Source organism: Mytilus trossulus, chromosome 7, assembly GCF_036588685.1.
Source record: "Mytilus trossulus isolate FHL-02 chromosome 7, PNRI_Mtr1.1.1.hap1, whole genome shotgun sequence".
Lineage (NCBI taxonomy): Eukaryota > Metazoa > Mollusca > Bivalvia > Mytilida > Mytilidae > Mytilus > Mytilus trossulus.
This window is the reverse complement of record NC_086379.1, coordinates 55,642,805-55,668,487: the sequence shown is the minus strand read 5'-3', so window position 1 is coordinate 55,668,487 and position 25,683 is coordinate 55,642,805. Positions and strand designations below refer to the sequence as shown.

General features: G+C 32.0%; 1 protein-coding gene across 1 annotated transcript; it reads right to left on the bottom strand.

Annotated features, from left to right (window-relative positions):
* Window positions 1-342: 342 nt before the first annotated feature.
* On the bottom strand, window positions 343-2,537 carry LOC134727153 (uncharacterized). Its single transcript, XM_063591535.1, has one exon. It carries the CDS (start codon window positions 2,343-2,345, stop codon window positions 513-515), a length of 1,833 nt encoding a protein of 610 aa, XP_063447605.1. The 5' UTR covers window positions 2,346-2,537; the 3' UTR covers window positions 343-512.
* Window positions 2,538-25,683: the final 23,146 nt, after the last annotated feature.

Below are 25,683 nucleotides of genomic sequence, written 5' to 3'. Positions count from 1 at the left end.
TCTTATGTAGACGAAACGCGCGTCTGGCGTATTAAATTATAATCCTGGTACCTTTGATAACTATTTACAAATAATTTACTATAATCTCGAGCAATGGAAAATGGTTCAAATTTGGTTGTCTCCCGTTTACCTTAAAATGCGTTTCAACAGTCACTTGACTATTGATCTGACAAACGGAAGACTCGCTCTTTTTCAATCCTGGTATCAATGATGAGTTTATTGGACACCAAACACTACTTATGATTGTAGAAAAAACAGTCATAAAAGGTAAACTATAGTACTCTCATTCTTAAATTTCAATACTTAATTAAATACGTCGCAATGCTACCAATTGTTGTCGCTCATGTACGTACTACGTGCTGTTTCCGTCTTTCACTATTTAGTAGTTACCACTCTTGTTATTGGAGGGTTTCTTTGATTTTTCTTAATATGATAAACAATGCACACTATATTGTTTGATAAAAAAGTAGTAATATTAGTGTACGCAGTTACCTCGACATGTATATTTAATATCAAATGAATAAATATAAATCTTTTTCATTAATAATTTGAAGACGTAAGTCAGGACTTTGTGTATTGTATCTCGATAAACATTGTCTGAAAAATGTAAAACTTGTACCATAAAGCTTGTCCCATCCTTTCACTATATGATGAACAGTATCTCCGTTACTGCTCACGTGATCTACATCAGCATTGCCGTCATAATTCCACGTGGTCATTATTGTTGCAAACGGATACTTAAGAGGGTTCCTCGTATTAACAATATCTTTAAAAATGGCTTTGGTGTCTTTCCAAGTAGATTTAATCAAAATATTAGTTGTTCCATGATCCTTAAAAGTTACGAATAATTGTAAAGCTGCCGGTGTAATATCTATTCTTAATATCGGAGCGGAGGGTAGATTATTTTTAGATGGATCATTTTGACCAAAAACAATTGATGTACCAAATGGAATTTCAGTAAGTCCATGTGGTGCAATGGGTAAAATGTTCATTTCACCTGTTCTCGACAACTTTACAATAGGACTATAAACGTCAGCCCATGGAAGTCGATGTGAAATTACTATTTCAGACACATGATTGAATATGGTATCCGTATCAACATTTCTAACAGACATTGGATCTTGCACAGAGTGTTCCTTGTTAAACTGATCATAGAAAACTTCAATTTTTGTATCATAGCTGGAAAACAAATTCTCACTAATAATTGACTGTGATGCATGGTGCTCTAATTTTATAAAATCTACTGTGAGTGATCTCATTTGGGCCGGATCAGCTAGAATATGTAACAAAATCTCCTTTTCCTTTAGAAGACTGTTCTTCGGTATTAGCCACGCATGTTTTGTTTTCATTGAGCTAAAGTATGCATTTTTAAGTGTAATCCATGATCCCTCATCTTTATACGTGCAAGTTACAAGAAAAATGTCTACAACGTGTAGAAATTGCAGCACAAGTCTTGTATCTGTGTCATCGACATGTAAGTTATTAAACTTAATTTTCATATATAAAGATTTTGACGTATTTGACCTACCATGTTCCATAGTAACACTGGGATATAATTCAGAGCGAACGGTATCATATTGTGACTCGAGCTGTACTCTCGAAAATTCCCATAATGTTTTATTGTTTCTTTCACAAAGTCCATGTTCATCATGAAAATTATTTTCAAAGGACCTGTATTTTGGATGCATCACAGTTACAAGGAACATTTTAACATTTTCATGGTAGATCGGCAGGAGTAAATTGTTATTGCTTGGACATACTGGCTGTGATGTTTTCCTGGTCAAAACAGCAGAAGACATGTCATCTCGTGCCCGGCCATTCGAATAAGTTATGTCTTTGTCACAGAAAAGTGAACACTTGAATATTTCATCGCTAATGTGTGAATCTAATGTTTTGATTTCAAGTTGATCAAGTTCTACTCCATAAAAATCAGTCTTATTTACACTTATTGAAATAAAATGTCTTCCAGACGACAGATTTAAATATGGACCAATCGGTCCACTTTGAAGAAAGTTATTCCATCCTTTACCGTAATTGCTGTCGTCTGGTGACGTTAAAACACCCAATCGTATTCCATCTATCCCAAATTCAATAGTATCTCTTCCTCCATCGTTAGAAAATCTAACGTTATTCAAATTTACACTCGTTTCAGCACGGAGACAAAAATATATTTTAAATGAATCGCCCGTTTTGAAATTTATCGATCCATATCCAGTTGAAGAATCTCTATTGATTGTAAATTTATCCATGACGTAATTTTCAACTTCGAGGGGAAATAAAGATTCCCCATACAACAGTAAAGAATGTTGAAGAAACACCAGAGCACGTGCTAAGGTAATATACATATCCAAAAAATAATCAGGAATTATAAAGAACTAATATGTTGCATCCTGTGTGATCAAACAAAACGTTGATTATACTATAAGTTTCTCAAAGATGATTCATAGTTTTGAAAAAAAAAATACACATCGATTACTTTCTTATAACATGTCAAGAAGTCAAACTGATACCAGCAGACAGTAAACTATCTTACCACATTTAACATTCAAAGGTGCACACAATACAAGCATACCTCTCAAATAGGTGTAGTGATGATTGATATTAGAACAAAAATGTCAAACACATTCGTTTTTTAAATACAAATACAATTACTTGTACATAATTAACTATTTTGTGCATGATATGGGTTGTAAAGAAGACCGATTGACAAATTATCGTTAGTACATTACACCTGAACAATAAGTCGTACAAGAACAAATACTTACTAATCACTTATACGATCATTAATTACATTGAAAGGTAAATACATATCTTTTTTAGTGTTATGATATTGTAGTAATAGAAAAACATTTCATGTTGATAATACTAATAATAATAATAATAATAATAATAATAATAATAATAATAATAATAATAATAATAATAATTAAAATAAAATTGATAATAATAATATTCATTGACGGTCATATTTTGAAAATGTACACTCCATACAATGTTAAAATCAATCAAAACACGTATGTCTTTAACCCCAGACACCATTGATGACTATTATGTAGACAGTCGCGCGTCAATCATAATACATTAGTCACCAAGTATCTTTGATGATTTTATTTTATATCAAATTTGTCACTTGAACATTCTGTTTGTAAGTTTTAACAAAGAAGTTGCACTCAGTATATATACTGAATTAGATCAAGTGATTTTTTTTACTCATTTGATATATTCAGCAATGATATATTATATATAAATCAGATAAGCTGAATTATTTTTGAAGATTGTAACCCGCCGTTGTCTTATTCATCAACGAACATTTTATGTGTTCGACATTTAATGATAATGATATCGCTCAAACCGTTACTTGAGGTCTTGATTTGCAACGGCATTATATTTTTGCTCAACTATGAATGCATCATTGTTACTTTTAGACGAAAATTGAAACAATAAGGTCGGTAACTTTACTTTTGGCTGTGTATGAAAAAAGTGTGCTATTAAATGCTATGAATAAATCAGTCATATTACAGATAAATCAGTCCTAATACGGATAAATCAGTCCTAATACAGATAAATCAGTATGTGCAATACTGAAAACGTTCCACTGTCGATATAGGTCAAAAGTAAATATTGCTTTTCGAACAGGGCCAATACGGAAAAAAGCCGTATTGGCCCATGATTGTTTTTAATTTTCTAACAATCGTTCACTTCCGGTTTCTATTTTCTTACACCATAACTAATTTTGGTGGTATCGGTATGCATAAAAGCATTTGTATTATATTTTTTAAATTGAAATCATAAAATAAACAGGTTAAATGATGTGAAATGTTTTGTAACGTCTTAAAATCCTTCACTGATTTCAACTCTCAGTCACAAAGGATGTTAAGTTCTTCTGTTATAACATTGGAAATGGATAATGTATGCTTTCTACTTAGATACTATCCCTACTCACATTTTCATTAGAATATAGGAGATGAAAACAGTTATAAAAATGTTTAATATTAATAATATCTGAAAATGAAATAAAACAACTTCGTGAGATAGATCATCAAAGGTGTTGATATTATTATTTAAAAATTGTGAATAATGTGATAAAAGGTATTTTAGTAGATCTTAAGAATTTTTAGGAATCGATACCTGAACTACACGACTGTAAAAATTTCAATGGATCAATTCATAAATAAAGGCAACAGTAGTATACTGCTGTTCAATACTCGTAAATCTATGAACAAAAACAAAATTGGGATAACAAACTAAAACTGAGGAAAACGCATTAAATATAACAGGAGAACAACGACACATCATTAAAATGTAACACACACAGACACGGACTAAGCATTAGACAAATCCGATGAGAATAACAAATGTAACATCAAAACCAAATACATGAATTTGGGATAGAAAAAGTACCATGACACGTCTTATAGTAATGTGAATTCACACTCAAATATCAGAGAAAACAAACGACACAACGGAAACACAACGTTAAAATGTTACACCCACAGAAACAGAACTATGATATAACAATGACCATTTTTCTGACTTGGAACAGGACATTTTTAAAGATAAAAATGATGGGTTGACCCTGGTTTTGTGACATGTCAAACCTCGCACTTAATGTCAATGTTAAATAGAACATTGAAATGACAACATAATATCACAGGACTTCAATAAAAATAAATAGGAGAACGTATTAGACAAAGAAACACATGATTAATGGATAACAAAAGGCATCAGGTTTAACATTCAATACGCCCAAAACGCGCCTCGTCCACACAAGACTCACAAGTGACGCCCCGATATAAAAGATCGAAAGTTTAAAAAAAGTACAAAGTTGTACAGCACTGAAGATCAAAAGTTGAAAAAAGGTTGGTGTCAAACACGGCTATGTTTTTATGCTTGGGATAAGAACATCCTTATAATTTAGAACAATTTATGTCATTGCAAACAGTAAATTTTATGAAATGAATATTAAAGATATACATAATGAAACTGAAATATTAACTGATTACAGAAAATAAACCCGAATACATAATGTAAAGACCAACACAGAAAAATAGACACACCCGACTTAGTCCAAGCCTCAACGCAAAAAAAATCATGAAAATGACTTCACAAACAAAGTGGTGAAACGACACAAAAATTACGCCACATTTGAATTTCTGAAAAAGCACAAAAATTACGTCACATTTGAAAAACTATATCTCAAAAGTAAGATAGAATTGGGATTGATTTAAGATTGTAATAATATTAAATATAACACTTTTATTAAATGATTGTAAGAAAATTAAAAACCGTTAAATTAAGAACAGTCTGTTCGTCCGTCCATCAATCTATCAGTCCCACTTGATCAGTCCGTCACTTTTGTTCTTGTCATCGCAACTCCTCTGAAACCACACAACAGAATTTCACGAAACATTGTAGATAATAAAGACATACTATGTAGATGTGCATATCGACAGAAATTTATGATTACGGTATTTTCTAGGAGTGATGCCCGTTTGAAATGATTTGCTTCAAAATACTATTGCAACAGTTTTACATCGCAATTCATCTGAAACTACTCAACAGAAGTTCATGAAACTTTGTAGATAATAAGGACATACTATATATGTAGATGTGCAAATTGACAGGAAATTAATTTTTCATTTTTTTCCTTACAGTTATTTCATTTGTCCAGTGACAATGTGGGGACGTTGGAAATGTGAACGCTATCACTAAGGTTCTATAATTTAAATTGATTTTACAACTATTCTGAGCACCAATAATGATATGAGACAATATGATACGAAACGCTATGCTTATATTACTAAGCTTCTATATTTGATACGATTCAACCATTATCGGGGCGCCCCCATGTCGTTTAAGGCGGACGTTTTGTATCCAATGGTTTCCTTAGCCCAGGAGTCAGTACTCTTATGTTAACATGAAATATGATTGATATGTTAATTTTGCTTGACTGTTAATAAAATGTTCAATCATTTGAAAACACTTATTTAATTTTACAACCTAAGGTATACGGTTTCAGTTTGTAACACACATTTATTTTTCTCTCAATCGATTTCTGACTTTCAAACAGTGGTATACTACTGCTGCCTTTATAGATTGACCTTGCTTTGTTTGGTATTAAAAAAAATATATTATATTTCATGCTCTTCACTTTCGTCTTCGAGTAAAAAAAACCCTAACTAACTTGAACGTCAATAATAACTTTTTTTTTATTGTTCTTGGTCTGTTGTATCGTGTATTTGTTCGTAAAGAAGTCTGCTATAGCATTTGATTTATGGTATGTTTATTGTACATATGCTGCTTAACTTTTCTATAAAAGGTATGGTAAATACAATTGTGTTTCTACTTTATTTAGCACTATTAAACATATACATATCGCGGTAATGGCTACCTTATGTTAATTGATGTAGGGCACAAACGCACCGTGTGTTTATTTCATAATTTAGGCTGCATTTCTTTCTAACCAAAATGTTTTAAACGTTGTGTGGCGTGTCGGTTGTTTTTTAAACTCTACGAAAGTAGAAACAAATACAACGTTTAATAAGGCCGCATTTCTTTCTAAACAAAATTTAGTAAACGTTGTGTCGCGTTTGTTATTGTTTTCCCAACGCTACAAAAGTAGAAACAAATACTGTACATCTTTTAAAAAGTCTTTACTGACCCTGTTTGAACTTTCAATAATGCATGGACATGTTATTGGTAAACACACTTTTTACAAACGTAGAACCTAATACTTTGTTGAATCAGGTTGAAGTAAGAAACAAATGTAGCATTTGTACTAATAAACAACAAACGACAAACTGCAGACGCACTTTTATCGTTTGCATAGTTTGTCAACTTTTATGTAAAACTTTGCGAACATATGTTTGAAACAAATGATCAAAACATGCGTGCGCTTAGCCGTTTGTATCGTTTGTGGAAGAGAGAAATGCATTCTAAGTCTTTACTGACCCTATTTGAACTTTCAATTATGCATGCACATATTGTTGGTAAACAGATCATTTACAAGCGTAGAAACAAACATATATCGTTTAATCAAGTTCGAGTTAGAAACCAATTTACTAAGAAACGATGAACAACAAACTGTAGACACATCTTTAGCGATTGCATAAAATTGAGAATGGAAATGGGTAATGTGTCAAAGACACAAAAATCCGACCATAGAAAAAACAACAGCAGAAGATCACCAACAGGTCTTCAATGTAGCGAGAAATTCCCGCACCCGGAGGCGTCCTTCAGCTGGCCCCTAAACAAATATATACTAATTCAGTGATAATGAACGCCATACTAATTGTCAAATTGTACACAAGAAACTAAAATTAAAATAATACAAGACTAACAAAGGCCAGAGGCTCCTGACTTGGGACAGGCGCAAAAATGCGGCAGAGTAGTTTGTCAAAGTTTATGTAAACTTTGCAAAACGTATGTTAGAAACAAATGATCAAAACATATGCGCGCTCAGTCGTTTGCATCGTTTGTGTTAGAAAGAAATGCACCCTAACATATAATTGAAATCTAAAGAAAAAGCTGCAGTACTGATGATAAAAAAACTCAGGTTTATCAAAGCACAATATTTATTATATACTATTGTTTGTAAAAATGAAATTCATCCATAATTGTATTGAGTATCCCTAATCATTTTAAACGTAACTACTTATGGTTGCATCAAAAACAGTTAACCAAACCTTTCTCATACAAGTGCGATGTTTAGCTAGCTATAAACCCCAGTTCAATCCACATTTTTTACTTAAGAAAATGCCTGTACAAAGCCAGGAATATGAAAGTTGTTATCCATTCGTGTGATGTTATTTTACCATTTGGTTAGGGACTTGTCTTTTTGAATTTTTCTCGAAGTTCAGTATTTTTGTGATTTTATTTTTTGAAAGAGTAGTTATACTGGTAGACTACATCATAATTAGAACACATTTGAATCTCCCCCTTTTTTGGTTACATTGATAAAATAAATGCTGAAGAGTTTCAATATTATTGATTTCATCACATAAGTGACATTTTCCATTTGACATATGCATTATTTGCAGTATGTTTTCTGTATATAAAATCCTATGTATACATTTCCATTTCAATTCTCTAACTTTTCTATCAATATCCATTTTACTAAGATTTCGCCAATTTGTTCCCCAATTTATATACTCGCCATAAAAGTTTCACATTTTGTTTGACACTTAGGGGTCTCAGTTATGTTAATGTTTTATTGAAGATGTTTTAATGTCAATCCTTCATTTTAATGATTTCATTATCTGGATTTGGAAAGTAAAGAATTTCAGAAATTTTGATTTTGTGGCTTTTTAACGCAGGTTGATCATCGTTATTTTTTAAAATCTGCACGAATGTTTGTGGATGAGTGAATAAAGTTGATATATTCGAATGATACATATTGATTAAGTGCATGATAGTTTTATATATATATTATAAATATAATAGAAATATTGGATCAAATTACATATAAATATATTAGTGGCAATCCTCAAAAACACTGTCCACTACGATAGATTCAGGCCTTATGCATTACATCCTTCTTACAAACCAATCCAGACAAAAATACAGAACTGACGAAAATTCGTAAGTTTATTAAGTTATATAATAAATGTCTTTGTAAATATTATTAATTTATATGCATATAATTCGTATCGACATATTTCTTATTCTTAAAAGAGGGACGACAGATACCAGAGGGACAGTCCAGCTCATAGATTGAAAACAAACTGACAACGCAATGGCTAAAAATAAAAAGACAAGCGGACAAATAATAGTACAGACGACACACAATAGAAACCTTAAGACTTAGCAATACGAACCGCACAAAAAACTAAGGATGATCTCAGGTGCTCCGGAAGTGTAATCAGAACCTGCTCCACACATTCTCATTTTAAACAGTAGCGCAGCATCTGATTCATCGAATTGGAGAATACATATCTCTGTTGATATATTGGAAGTTCACAAAAGACCTTAATTGGTCCTAAGATTTTGATCTTTCTTTTAATCTGACCAAAATACTATGTATTTCACATACAAATTCTTGGGATAATACTATAAAGACAAAAATGCTTTTTTGGCACCTTCGTCACACATTGGCGTATAGACCGGCGTGCACCAGACGTATCGAGACAAAGTCGATATACTTTTTGCACGCCAAAGGAACACTAAGCAGTCGTTAAACGCGCATTACATAAGTACGTCGAAATGCAAATGTATACGCTTGGTGAACGCTATTACTTCAGGATTTTTTTTTATCTAGCATGCAAATTTTCATCCAGCTCAATCGTTTGTCTACCGTATAACTGTACGCTACACGCAAGTAATACATACGCTACACGCGCGTTGAAAACGCTACAGATAAGTTTGAGACACAATAAGGGCACGTTGTACTAAAGCTCTGTTCCATTAAAAAAATATTTTTGTATTTTAACGTCCATTTTGGTAAATTTTCTCATACTCTTTATTGTTTTTTGCATAATCAATATTTATCAAAATCTACTCCTACAGAGTTATGAGGAAGACATTAACAATTGACTAGTTTTACGCTCACTATGAAATTTGTGGGTGTAATTATAGACCCAGTAATAAGTCTGATACGTTAAAATTCCGTGAAAAGAGGACGGATTTGTTGTAACGACATTTGGAACACATTCGCTATCATCTTTCATGTCTTTTTAACGGATATTACATAACGGTCAACTACCTCGTGTCCGAAAAAATTCCAAAAGAATTATGTCAACTATACCACTATGAAATCTTGGTTGAATAGCTTCCTTGTGAGCAGCAATACAAGCCCTGGAATATCGAATCAACTGGAAATAAATACACCGTATGCAGGTGCTGTTAGAATTTTGCTTCATAGAATAGAAATTTCACAAGTGGGAAGCTCTTTCCTCGTATGGTTTTGTTTTAAACCGACCCTCATTGTCAATTTCTTGATGTAAGTCCAGATATGAGATGGACTTGACTCTATCTTCTATATGTTGTATCTTTCATCTTTAGTTCGATCGGACAGATGCGTTCAACCTTGTAAACAAATTTTAAGTTATTCATTTAGATAACATCACCTATATAGCGGAGAGTAAAGTTACGAGAGTTGACCTGCATTTTAGGTATTTTCGCGATTATGTTCATTTTGAAACACTCTTGCAAGTCTAACTTTTTAAAAATATCCACCGGTATTCAAAGTTATATTTCTTCTAAAAATAATTGAAGATGATAATTATCGAACTAATTCATTAAAAAATTGAAAACAACACGTTTAATAATTTCTTGCGTCCGAAGCGCTCTTCTGGATTTACCTTCAAGAGGAACGCTCGAAGCCAAAGTACCGAGTTATAAACTTTTCGATATTTTCCACTTTTACTTATTTATATAAGACTCATTAGCGTTGTCAAATTTAACGCAGGAGATTAAGACGTATAATTTATTTCAGCTTAGAGTTAGTTGATCAGAATGGCAATCGGCTTAGGTGATGCTTTGTTTATCACCTGTATAGGAATTATTCTGCTATTGGAAGTTGTCTGTAACTTCTTAGTTATTTTGGTGGTATGGAGGAACAAAAACAATGAGAAATGTTACAAATATCCTTATATGTAATTTATCTGTGAGTGATATAATCCATGCAGGGATTATCCTGCCTCAGAATCTACATGATATATCCCATGAAGAGGTCTTTCATGAGGGCACGATTAATTATGTTTTATACCCTATCAGTTAAGCCTTGTAATTTCTGTAGTAAAAAAAATCATAACAGAAATCCAGATAAATGTGTACATTATACGTGGTTTTTTTTTTGACCAAAGACTCATCAGATACACTTAAATAAAAAAAGCTTTAAAAGGAAAAAAAACGCATGAAAGATTTGTAATCATAAGAAAAGATGTCAATTATAGGTTGAGTCTCATATGTTATACGATTATTTTTACTGCATGTTTATACGGTTATTCACAATGCATGTTATTTATTTATATTATTGCATGATAAACGGTTATTTATACTGCATGTGATACGGTTATTTATACTGCAACAGTTTTATTTTAGAAGTCCTATTGCATTGACTGCATTTTTACATGTAATATATCAACACTCGACGCACAGACAATTTTCCTTTAAGTTAGAAAAGTTTACAATCAGTTCCTTAATTTCACATTTCCCTAGTCTTTAATGTTTTCAACGGTACATTATTACTAAGCATTTCGAGGAAATATATACCAAAAAATTCGCACTAAACGCATCTAGAATGGTACATTTAATTTTATTCCATACTGGAATCCTTTTATGTTCGCAGTCAGATTGGCTATAGATTGCATGGGTATGAATAACATATAGCTGAGAGGTTTATAAAGCAGATTGTTACCCCGAGGAAACAAAAATAACTGAGACGAAGCTGGGATTGACAATGTTTTTTGGCGGGTTTGAATCTGCCTTATCACCATTTCAGCTATGTGTTATATATTCTATCATACTTATATTGATACAAGAAATGGGGAATATGTAAAAAGACAACAATCAGACTAAAGAGCAGAAGCCGAAGGCCCCTTATGGGTCTATCAATATTATCTATTACTGATAAAGTTGTTTTCACATTTGTAAAGGAAGGTATTATGTTTTCAAATGAATATAAAAAAAGGATAAATATATATGGTTGATAACCCCTAAATTCTCCAAAACAAACTATGGAACATTGTTTGTTGAAAGGCAATTAACTCCAACATATCCTTTGCCATTGACAACACTAGTTTGTCCATGAATATTTTGTAGAAAGCAATGTAAAAGTAAAGTTTTATATTAAAAATAGGGACTAAACTTCGTTCCTTCATTGTTTTGTCCTGTATGTGACGTTTGAAATGTATCCCTTCGAAGTTTGTTATAACGAAGGAGCATATGCTCTCGGGATATTTAGTTTCATATAAAAAAAATTGCTACATTCGCGCAATATGAAGACATAAAAGCGAAGCTGTATAAAAGAAAGACCAATGTATAAATTTCCTGTTCACAAAACTTTGAATTTTTCGAAAAACTAAGGATTTTCTTATTCCAGGCATAGATTACCGCAGCCGTATTTGGCACAACACTTTGGAATTATGGATCCTCAATGCTCTTCAACTATGTACTTGTTTGGCTTTGTAAAAAAATTGATATGAGCGTCATTGATGAGTCTTATGTAGACGAAACGCGCGTCTGGCGTACTAAATTATAATCCTGGTACCTTGGATAACTACTATCAGAAACAAAAGCGCATTTTTGCCTACTCAGTGTTTTAACAGGAAAAAAAGGTGCTTATGTGAGAATTATACATACAATATCTAGAGAAAATCTTTAACAGCCAAATTATGCATGGTGCGTATAGATATTCTGTAAAATGTGAAGTTTCTCATAATCATTTTAAATATAGATTTCATTGCAAGAAACGTGTTTGCGGCATAAAAATGTACTTGAAATTATTGATTTTTTTTAATCAATGATGATACACGTATATATTATACTAGTAATATTTTGGTTTCGATTTGATATTATATAGTGCTGTTGTTGCATTATATTATAGTTTAAACAGTGCGAAAGTATATGCTTTTTTTTTCCATTTCCGTAAAAAATCATTAGCAAAAAGACACGAGTAAAGTCATTCACGAAGCAGTATGATACAAAAATATTTAAGGAATAATTTTATTGAAAACATGAAAATAAATAAGATTCCGTAAACCAAATCTTCGCAACCTTGCTTAATTTTTTCCCATTGTTCTTCAGTGTTTTTTTATACATAAGAAAATGCCTGTACCAAGTCGGGAACGCGAATGGTGTTATCCATTCGTTTCATGTGTTTGATCTTTTGATTTTGCCATTTGATAAGGTACGAAGTTTTTATTGATGTGAATATTTCAACTTGTTTGGTATTGAATTTAAAAGAACTCGCATTTTTGATATCTAATGCATATAACCGTATTCAGATTTTCCTAAACTTAGTTTTGTCTCTTTTTTCCATTCATCAGTAATCATAAAAATAAATAAGCTCATTAATTTCTGGATTTACAGTACTATAAACATAAATCAGTCCGTTGAGTATATATTTTTTAATTTGTTCACAAACGATTACATACATTTTTCGAAAAGGGCTTTTTCATTTATCATGTTACATATTCTTTAATTTTCTATATATTGTGTCATGTGTACTATTGTTTGTCTGTTTGTCTTCTTCATTTTTAGCCATGGTGTTGGCAATTTATTTTAGATATTTGAGTTTGACTGTCCCTCTGGTATCGTTTGTCCCTCTTTTATGTTCTTCTCGCAGTCATACACGTTTGGATTCTGTTTTGTTTTGTTGTTTGACGTTTACAAATTGCTCCTATGAAATAAACTTAAATCAGGTTTGAACAATGTTCGCGGATCGGAAATAGAAAATCTACAATAAAGACAGGCATTAAACACGTAAAAGAGGGACGAAAGATACCAAAGGGACAGTCAAACTCGTAAATCTAAAACAAACTGACAACGCCATGGCTAAAAATGAAAAAGACAAACAGAAAAACAATAGTACACATGACGCAACATAGAAAACTAAAGAATAAACAACACGAACCCCACCAAAAAGTAGGGGTGATCTCAGGTGCTCCGGAAGGATAAGCAGATCCTGCTCCAAATGTGGCACCCGTCGTGTTGCTTATGTGATTACAAATCCGGTAAATAGTCTAATTCGGTAGGTGTTTCTAATCCTAAAGTCTTGATTTCAATTTTCCCATTTCAGACCTTTCCTTTCCTGTGCAACACTTTTTTTTTTATCAAAGATAGTTGCTACCTGCTACCTACAAATCTATTTAACCAATGCTTCATAATGATAAATATGTTAATACATCTATCAATACTAGCGTAGAAATTAAACACATGTCTTTTATTCTTATGTACTTGAGTGTATCATAACAACACAAATTAAGTTATTTCATGTAGAAAGTATATACATATCAATTTCTCCTGTGGATTTGTTTAATGCTTAAATACCCCTATATTGATTTCACTATAGATACCTGCTACTTACAAGGACGCTATTTAACGAAAGTTTCAAACTGTAAAGGTGTTAATTAGTCTGTTAATGGTTGCGTAGAAGTTAAGCACATGTTAGTACTTCTAATGTGGTTGATTATATCATTCAGAACAAACACAATTGTTTTATGTTGAAAGTAAAAACATAATAAGCTTCAAAGTTATTGCTGTCATTTCCTTTAAAAATAGCATTGTATTTCCTCATACTAAATTTTAGTTTTGTAAATTTGTTCAAATATTATTTAGGTGAAAATAAGAAAATGCGTGTACCAAGTCAGGAATACGAGGGTGTTTATTCCATTTGTTTAATGTGTTTGGACTTTAAGCTTTGTTGTAAACTGGCCAGCCGGACCACAGAACTGCAATCTAATAGTTCGGCTTCAAATCGTCTGGTCTTGCAAAAATGACATTTCTTTGACAAACACTAAATTATTTAAATTATATATGTTTACTTTTATTTTTATGCTTTCTTTAACATATGATGGACAAGAAAGTGTTTTCTCTTTTATTCCCGTAGATGTTTTGTGCTGTTCTGATTGTTTATGAACAAGAACAGAATCTAATATAAAATTTGAAGATCCTGTTACAAAAATATATTTCTATGCATGGCTATGCAAATTTTTCACATCGACTATACTGTGGATTCATTTATTTTCGTAGGTATCAATTTTCGCTGAAATCTTGCATATTCGTTGATATTTGATTTCGTGGTTTAGCCCTAAATGTATGTATGATCTGCAATGCTAATTCCTATTTGATTAAGTAAAATGTCTGTCGAGCAAGAAGTTTGTTTGAAATTGTCTTAGAGTAATTTTTTTAACACCCTTACATATTTCTTTACACACAATTCACTAAGAAAGTTATAAACCTTTGCAAAAAGTAAAATCACAAAAATACTGAACTCAGAGGAAAATCAATTAGGAAAGTCCATAATCACATGGCAAAATCAAATAACAAAACGCATCAAAAACGAATGGACAAGAATATATATTTACATATAAAAAATATGTAATTACAGTTTTGGTATACATCAAAGACCTAGTTTGTAATTAATCAAAATTAAATGTTTTGCTATACAAGAACGATTGATTTTGTTGTATGAGATGAATTTAAATTTTCTTCAATAAAATGTCAATGTGTTATTGTCTCGTGGATATGAATAAAAAAAGATTTACTACAATGAAAGAGTTGCTTAATCAAAGCAAATACTACAAAAATAATTTTCATTTAAAAGTAGGTCAAATTGATAAATATTGTTGGATACTACTGAAATTAGAAAGTTTGCTTCATATTTCGACCTTATCCAAGATATTGACACAGATGAATGACTTGAGAACTTGAATCTGTGACAATACACTCTCCAATAGCCAACTTCCAATTTCTTAGCAGTAACTGTCTACTTTTTCGACTGTGGTGTTAAAATGTCTCAGTTAATACATTTTGATCGTGCATTCTCATGGTACACGGAATTCATTATAAAACGTGTGCTCTTTACCGAGTTATAATAAAGAACGACTGGAATCAAAATGACTTTATTTTTTGAATCAATGCTCTTCAACTTTGTTTAAATTATACGCCATGAATCTTTGATAATTATTTTCACCACTGGCTCGATGCCACTGCTGGTGGACGTTTCGTCAGCGACTTCGATGTTGACATTAATATCAATTATATGTTATGGTAAACCAGGACTTCGATGTTGACATTAATATCAAGTATATGTTCATTTGTATAAATAAACTGTTTGCAAAAATATAAATTATTCGAAAAACTAATAAAAACTTATAACTTGATATTCGAAAAGATTTACATATATATAGCTATGTTCGTTTTAGATTAACTATTATGTAATTATATCATATTTATGTGTCATTAGTAGTTTGTTAATCTAAACAATTCAGAAAATTGGTTCTAGAAAGTGCAGTGGGGAAAACAAATTCTACATACACGTTTAAAACGTCAAAAAAGTACGTGTTACCCTTGAAGAGCAATAAAGCAGTAATTGTTGTGCTAATTTTTAGTTAACGTTGAAATCAAGAGTATGACTCTTACATGATATAATTTATGTTATAATTTCAGAGAATAATATAATCAAATCGCATGTAAGTCTAAATTTAGGGAATCCGAACATTACATCATAAGTCATATAAATAAAGTGTTTTTATTCAAAATTTTCAGATACCCAATGTTTGACCCTCACGGTGCTCGTCTTTGCCTCAAAGCTTGTTCCATACATAGAATTTATAACAATGTAACTCAAATGAGAGAAGTGTTTCCCCTACAAGACCACACAGACACAAAACACAAGCTGATAGTAGTATTGTTACCGCAAATCACTCAGTATCGTTAACGAGAGTTTAAAATGATTGATTTTCAGCTTTGGATAGACCAGCGCTTGCAATTCCATGCTTTTATAGTTTTTAATATTACACTTAATCGGTTTTGAAAATAAAATCCGGTATGTATAAAGTAGCGTCTAGTACAATTAAAACAACCTATCAAGTGCTCAAATCGGCAATATCTATGTCTATATAAGAATGATATGATATGAGATATATAAAATTCCGAAAAATCTGGCATGCAGATATGACATATAAAAGCGGTAAAAGAAATTATTACTGACAGAAACAAGTTTTAAAGTGTAAGAAACTTGGTAGACATATATAAGAATACTTAACGGGGCTCGCGGGTGTAACTTTTTTTCTAATATAGGATTTCGCTATTTTTTTCTATAAATAAACTTTATCCTATACATAAAAAAAAAAAAAAAAATATGGGGTCACTGTTCATTTAAGCTCACAATCTGCCTCCGAAAGAAGCATACACATTTGTTAAATATAAAAAAGAAGATGTGGTATGATTGTCAATGAGATGACTGTCCACAAGAGACCAACATGACACAGATATTACACTATAGGTCACCGTACGGCCTTCAACAATAAGCAAAGCCCATACCGCATAGTCAGTTATAAAAGACCCCGATATGACAATGTAAAACAATTCACTCAAGAAAACTAACGGCCTTATCTATGTAAAAAAAATAACGAAAAACAAATATGTAACACATAAACAAACGACAACCACAGAATTACAGGCTTCTGACTTGAGACAGGCAAATATATAAATAATGTGGCGGGGTTAAACATGTTAAAGTCCTTTTTTCCACTAATTGGAGAAATAGAGGTAATATCGAAGTAAAAAAAGAACCAAATTACAGAAATCGCTTAAATTTTACAATTATTTAGTAAAGTACAGCTTATTTGAAAACAATAAAAAAAAATATAGGTCATCGATGAGTTAAAAAAGATGTTTTAATTTCAATGCCAGAAAAAGGGCATTTTTGCACCAAAGGGAGATAATTTGGAGCTGTTTTAATGATATTACCATTTTAAAAGTCATCTTGGGCCAAACCAAATTGGTTTTTGGGTGTTTGTTTTGGTACCATATCATTTAGTAAAAACTATTATTGTAGCTGTTAATTAACGAAATTTGTTTATTTAATTATTTGAATTTCTAAACGACGTAAACTGTATATTTATTTTTAGGACCCCTCCTATGCAAAGTTTCTTTTGCCTTACCTATTTTGAGTATCACATCAGCATCTTAAACTTTAGCAACAATAGCATTTGAGAGACGAAATTGTAAAGTAAATAACCTTGAGACCCAAATAACGAACAGACATTGCAAATTCAGTATTCGTAGTTTTTGGGTAATAGCTTTCTTAGCCGCTTCTCCTACCATTATATAACTCCAGGTTGTTGATCAACAGACAATAGAGGGCAACCAAACAAAACACATCAAGCTAGTAATAGCGATATGGTACTGTGTGCCTTTGTCATAGGAAACGGAATAATGCTGCTTTTTGTAACATATATCGTACCACTGGTTATCATTTTATATAATTATTCAAGGATAATATATTTTGTTGTCCAACACACCGGATCATCTATAGACAAATGTACAACAGCGGGAGCTGCTATTTCAACTATTTTGAAAAAGAAAATGAGGATAATTAAAATGTTAATAATTGAAGCAGTGTTGTTTGCAGGGAGCTGGTTACCTTATTTCATAACACTTATAATTGCAGTAAGCGGTTTTAGGGGCATTATTATAAGACATATAACGAGGCTTATTGAAAAGTCTTTTGTCTAATTGTTATGTCAGATATACATCGGAATGAAATCAGTGTGTACACTGTGCACTCCAAACGGAGAGTGACTAAGTGCATAACAACGAGCCTGTCTGCTTTCACCATTTCATACGATTGTAAAATTGAACAATTAACAAATTAAGGCAACAGAAGTTTATTGATGTTTAAATCTCATAAATCTGATAGAAAGAGACAAATCGAGGTGTCAAGAAAAAGGTTATTGCATGAACTCCAAAAGAAGTAAAAACGGCTGCAATAACAAGGTAAGCAGATCCTGATATGCACACATCACCAGCCATGAGAATTCATACTAAGATTCAAGCTTACAATCGGCGGTAAAGGACGTATCTGTTTGTTATTTTTTTCATGTAAAAGCATACCTCTGTGAACAAAGTCCATAAATTTTGAACAAGCAGGAACATTATGTATTAACTCAGATATGTAAACGCTATGTCACTGCTGAAAAATTTAAACTTGACATTTTGAAAGTTGAAATCATCACGTTTGTCAAAGATTTCGTTGAATCTATTGATTAACTTTCGTTACTATTATGATATTTCTGTGCGGACAGTCTTAATGGGTTAGGTAATACAGGGATACCAGAGAGAACCAACGACCTTCTGTCGTAATCCTGACAAAACCAAGTCATTTAGATTTGAATCAAGCTACGTACTACGTGCGGGGTACTAACTCACAACCTCGGTTTTGACTGGCTTCAACCATTCGACCATTTTAAACATTCGGTAATGTTGTAAGTTTAAGTTACTCTGAACTGGTATTTGTATGTGAGATTTAAGCACTCGTTGAAATGTCGATTTTTTAGTGACGAAACATCATCAATCTATCTGAAAAAAAAAAAAACCCATTGAAACATGGTCTTTCTTTATTTATTGAAAAAATGTCTGTGCTTATAATTTCTAAACAAATTGGTCTGTTTGGTTCACAACTAGTGTCAAATGGAATACCGAACGATTAATGTGATATGTATCTTTATTCTCTCTCTCTCTCTCTCTCTCTCTCTCTCTCTCTCTCTCTCTCTCTCTCTCTCTCTCTCTCTCTCTCTCTCTCTCTCTCTCTCTCTCTCTCTCTCTCTCTCTCCATCATCGCCTGTTGAATATTTCCCATTATAACATTTTCTATAGGCCAACAATGTGACATTATATTGTTTGAATGCTCTTAAATCCTTTTTTAATATGTGTTTCGAAATATCTTACCTTCTCGATAACACCTGATCAAGGTTAATCCGAAATTATGTGCAATCCTTTCTGAAATCGAAATCATATTTTTGATTAGACAAAATATTGTGTTTTGAAAAACTTAAGGTGTTTGGTTTAGATGTTATATGTGTTATTCTCGTGGGATTTTGTCTGATGCTTGGTGCGTTTCTGTGTGTGTTGCGTTTCGGTGTTGTGTCATTGTTCTCTTCTAATATTCAATGCGTTTCCCTCGGTTTTAGTTTGTTACCCCGATTTTGTTTTTTGTTCATGGATTTATGAGTTTTGAACAGCGGTATACTACTGTTGCCTTTATTTACTTAAACCAAGTTTATTAAAGATGTCCATAACTTGTGTGCACCATAATTCATTGTTATTATACTCCCACTCGAAAACTTTTTTTCGTGAGTCTCTCGTCGTCCATAAAAATGAGACGGTTCCATAGGCGTACCATATTTAACCAATGTCTTTGCGATGGTGGTAACCAGCCAAGTTCACTGTTTAATGCTATAGTAGGTGCAAACCGATGTAAACCACAGAAATTCGTACTGCTCTGTTTTGTATCATATCAATGCCATGATAAGTATTGTAGCCCCAAACCCCAGAGCAATAATCTAATACAGGGCTGACACAGAAATTAAACAGAGTTTCAATGGTTTTAAATCCAATTTCCTTGTATGAGTGAACTTTGGAAATAGCAGCACCAAGTGCTCTACCACCAGCTTTGGCAAATGCATCCGCTGCAGCAGTATACCTAAGTTTCTCGCTAAAAATAACGCCCAGGTACTTGTATTGCTCACCGATTTGTAGTTGTTCATTTCCAATTTTAAATGTTGAACTGGTCCGTGGAATTTGACCTTTTCGGAAGTGCATAACACTTGATTTTGCACTATTTACGTTTAATCTCCATTTCTCACATTATTTACTAAGTACGTCAAGAACAACTTGCATATCGCGTTCATTTTCAGTCACTAAAGCAATATCATTGGCGTTCAACAATATACTGATTTTTTCATTTTCTACCGGGATACCAATGTTTAAATTTTTAATCTCAACAGCTAAGTCATTACTGTGGATTCATTAGTATTCGTTGGAGACCAATTTTCGTGGATTTCGTGGGTATAGGAGAACCACGAATTCAAATGTTCAACGAATTATAAGTTTACAAAAGGAAGGAGTGTAGACTTTGCCAAAACCACGAAACTCAATATCCACGAATATGTAAGTTTTCCTCAAACCACGAAAATTGGTACCCACGAAAATAAGTGAATCCACAGTAATAAAGATCGAAAAAGCGTCGGCGAAAGGTTTTCTCCCTGTCGGACACCATTTACACAAGGGAGCCAGTTCGTTTGGAATCCGTTTACACGCACACAAGACTCAGTGTTAACATATAAACTGGATATAGCATTGTACATGTAACCATCTATTGTCCATTCGTTTTTGATGCGTTTGGTTTTTGATTTTGTCATGTGATAATGGACTTTCCAAATTGATTTTCCTCTGAGTTCAGTATTTTTGTGATTTTACTTTTTTCCATTCAATCTAAGTTTGTACTGCAACAAGTTGCGATCAACGAAGTCAAATGCTTTCTGCAAATCAACGAAAGTTACAAAGGTTGACTTCCGATTTTGAATCATACTGTTTAATGTAAAGACATGGTCCAAACATGATCGATCTTTTCGAAATCAGTTCTGTTCGTCAACAATTGAATCATTTTCTTCTAAAAAGTTTTGCAATCTGTTGTTTAAAACCGAACTATAACACTTAGCTACTACTTAAAGCAGACTAATACCACGGTAGTTTAATGGAACTCTCTGATCGAATTGTGTACCTTTCGGAATTGGATGAATTATAGCCTTTCTCCATACTGAAGGCTTATTATTATTATTTCAGAAAAGCAGAGGAAGTGATGGGAGTGAAAGAGAAAGTTCAATTACATTTTTGGTAAAGATTGCCTTAGCCGCATTCAGCACCGCTTATAATGTTGTTCTATACGTTACATTCAATCCTATGTTTCGACAGGCCTTTTTACGTATATTTATGTGCACTAGAAAGAAACAAAAAAAAATTGAAGCCGTGTCATATCTGGATACACAAAACCGTCCACTTGAAAGATCACGTGATGTTCTCGGTACAGCAGATACATCGGTGGACAATGCGTTTTGTCAGCTTTAATTGAACGGAAAATATTGCCACAATTGAACCAAAATCCCTTTTGCAACTACTGATGAGAATGTCTCATTCGTAACTGAAGATTTTAAATAAATTAAAGGAATTCCTGAAAATAGAACACTTTCACTTCGTTTCATACACGAATAATTTCGTGCACACAAAGCAGAATTTCACTGAGCAAAACGTTTGAATAATAATGTTTGATGAACATATTTTTAAAAATGCAAGTATTTAGGAGACTATGTTCTGAAAACTACCTAATCCTTATGTTTTTTTGAGAAACAGAAAGTGCAAAAAATATGTGAATTACTTTGATACGTTGCTTAAAGTCATAGATAACATTCCCGTTCATTAATCCACGGACCCCTAGAATTAGAAACAAATGACATGCAATCTTAAAATATAGCCCAACAGTCAACATCATCTATCGCCCCATGAAGAAAGTAGTAGGTGCAATACGGACCCACTCTGACCCCTATTTGTACTCTCTGAGTATTTGTAGCCTAAATATCAAAAGGCAGATTTACATATTACTATCACAACTAATTAAATTAAACAATGACTAAAAAGAAAATATACCTTTCCGTTTAATGTGTACATATCTTCTCAAGTTTATGTGTCATAAACATAAATCTTTGGTGTTTCAAAGTTCCATTAGTTTTTTTTTAATTTGTGTTTCTATTGAATATTTTGGAAATTTGAGGTGACATGGATACTAAAGCTTGTACACAGTAAAAAGAGGTAGTATGACACCTCAAGAAAAAAAAAACTTAATTTTTGATTTCCATTTAAATCAAAGAAAACAGGATAACTTTATCTGGTATTTAGGACGGAAACATAGAGCGCAAACGTCGACAACAAATCTCTTCGCATTAATATATACACTTCTCGATGTAATTTAATCCTGAAGTTCGTCAACAAATGCTGTTTTGCTTCCTAGACCTTGATGTAATTGAAATCCAGACAATTTTAACATTTTCACCTATTAAAGCTTTAGGGGTGTTTTTCGGACATGATAAAGAAGAATACCAAAAATTAAACTGGAATGGTAAAATAGAAAACATGAACAAATTATTTGTGATATGGAAAAACAAAATCTTTCGATTTTAGGAAAAATCCTATTTATAAAGACTTTAGTACTGCCTTTGTTTAACTTCTTGGTAAGCATTTGTCTAACTTCAGAAAATTATCTATAAGAAATAAATAAACAGTAGCTTTAAATTTATTTGGGATGGGAAACCTGACATGGTTAAAAGAAACATGATGATTGGCCCATATTAGAAGGGAGTTTGAAAAATGGTAGTTTTTAAACGTTATTTTGTGGCTTTAAAAACATCATGGGTAAATAGATTGTTAAATGGTAAACTTGCGACTTTGAAGCTAATACCATTTAAATACTTAAATGTTTTAAACAATATTTTGTCAATATTTAATATGAATTTGAGTGATACAAAATCTTTAAAATATTTTAAAGATATTACTGCGTTTTATAAAGAAGTAATAAAGTCTTGGAATTTGACTGGCGGGGGGTAAACAAAACAACCAGACACATTCGTCGATATTAGAAAACAAGTAATATGGGGAAATAAGTTTATTAATTTGATTATAAACCAATTATATTTGAGAACTGGATTAGGAGTGATCTTATTTACAAACATGATAAAATTTCATTATCGGAAATCTACATTCTAAACAAATTAAAGTTAAAAACAAACTGGATCGCTGAATTTTTGAATTTTCAAAAAGAGAATTCTGTCAAAACTACAGTTAATATTCAGAAAAATAAGATCATATCGAAAAAAAAAAAAGATATTTAGATGGAAATTATTACATTATATTGTTCCAACTAAAAACATATTCTTGCAATGAAAAGTAACTAAGAAAGATAAGTGTAATTTTTGAGAAGATTATGCTCACTATTTTCTGAAGTGTAGATATTTGAATGTATTTTGGCAAAAAAAAGATGACCTTTTGAAAAGAAGTAAAATAGATTTTGTTATTAAATTGCAACGTCTTGTATTTGGATATAAAATCATAGATAGTAAATATTACTTCATGAATTAAATATTAACAGTATTATTTTTTTCTATTTATAAGTCATATTATGTACCCACGCCTAGAACAACTGTTGATGTCTTTAGTATTTTTTAAAATAAATTTAATAAAAGAATAGATACATATAAATCAAAATGTCCAAATTTTATTTTCAATTAAAGATTTTTAGCATTGATAAGTCTATGTATAGGACAATTATACATCCTTTCCATTATTTTTTAAGTTAATAAGTTGGATCAGCGGTTTATTTTTCCCTAAATAATCAGTAGAGTGTAACAGGTTTAATCAAGAGAAGCTTGGACTCTTTGTGAAATAATTGTTGGTGGAGATTTATATCCCCGTGGGTATCAACAGCCCAGTAGTCAGCACTTTTTGTGCTGACATGAATTATCATTGATATGGTAATATTTATAAATCAACTGTTTACAAAGTTAAGAATTTTTGAAATACTAGGGCTTTTCTATCTCATGCATAGATTACCTTAGCTGGATTTGGCAATACTTTTAGGGATTTTGGTCCTCAATGCTCTTCAACTTCGTACTTTATTTGGCCTTTTTAACTTTTTTGGATTCGAGCGTCGATGAGTCTTTTGTAGACGAAACACGCGTCCGGCGTATATATAAAATTTAGTTCTGGTTCTATGATAAGTTTATTTGTTATGCAAGATTTAATGAATAAATATTATTACGTTGTTATTTTTTTCCTGAAGTACAGATTCTAGGTACTGACGTTAGTTATCATCTTAATTTCGTGTTGTAGTGTTCGTTTGTTTGTCTATATAAATGATTGACCTTTTTACTGTTTGGTATATTTTGGTATAATATGTCCTTTTATCGTGGCGTATGGGCTTTGTTTATATGCCATTACGTTTTATTATTTGACATATTTGTTTTGATAACGATTAAGATTATAACACAATATTGACTGCTGTGCCCTTATGTGACATTTTATCTTTTATGTCATTTTGTTTTGTTCTAACAGTGTTGTCAATATAACGGGTGTTATGCTAGTGGCAAGCAAGTAAGAGGTTTTCCTGGCATAAAACCAACTTCGAGTACTATCAAATCGTATATTCTTGTTTATTCGACCTGTTGATATTGTTTATAATGGTTTTTTGCTATTTTATATTTTTATGGATCTTGCCTATATACCAGCTTTGATCATTTGGAATATCTACTAATTTTTCACTTCTTCGTACTATATTTGTATAATCTTCAAGATTATTCTCCTTAAATCTGTACAGGGAAGTTTAGCAAGCTCTAATTGTATAGTTTTATTATTAATATTCATCCCAATTTGTATCTAGTGTTAAACTAAAACGACAAAGTCAATTTTCACTTACCTGAATACATTATTAAAACCGTCCATTTTCAAAAGTGATTATTTTCGAAGGATTAGATATGTCGTTGGGTGTTTTGGCTTTGTTTGGACTTGTTTGTTTGCATTTTTGGCCTTGAAAGTTTGTCCCTAATATTTTATTAACTGTCAATTTGCATTCAGATATCGCAGATCATATTTTTGCGTTCATAGTGTGTTAATTTACCTTTTTTGATTGAGTTAAGCCTGCCAATTGATATTTTATTATTTTTTATTTTGTTTTGTTTTGTGATGTCATGCTATTGTTTCAGAAAAAAGGAGAAGGTTTAGTACCATTAAAACGTTTAATTCCGCTGCAAATGTTTGCATCTGTCCTAAGTCAGGAATCTGATGTACAGTAGTTGTTGTTTGTTTAATCAATTAATACTTGTTTCTCGTTTCTCGCTTTTTATATAGATTAGACGGTTGGTTTTCCCGTTTGAATGGTTTTACACTAGTAATTTCTGGGCCTTTCATAGTTTATTGTTCGGTGTGAGCCAAGGCTCCGTGTCGAAGACCGTACATTGACCTATAATGGTTTACTTTTATAAATTGTTATTTGGATGGAGAGTTGTCTCATTGGCACTTTCACCACATCTTCCTTCTAACTAATCCTTCATAACCTACACAAGGAAATGCCTGTACCAAGTCAGGAATATGACAGTTGTTTTCCATTAATTTGATGAGATTTGTTATTCAATT

Excerpts from the sequence above, each read along its gene's own strand:
- LOC134727153 (XM_063591535.1), bottom strand. The coding sequence starts at position 2,345 with ATGTATATTACCTTAGCACGTGCTCTGGTGTTTCTTCAACATTCTTTA.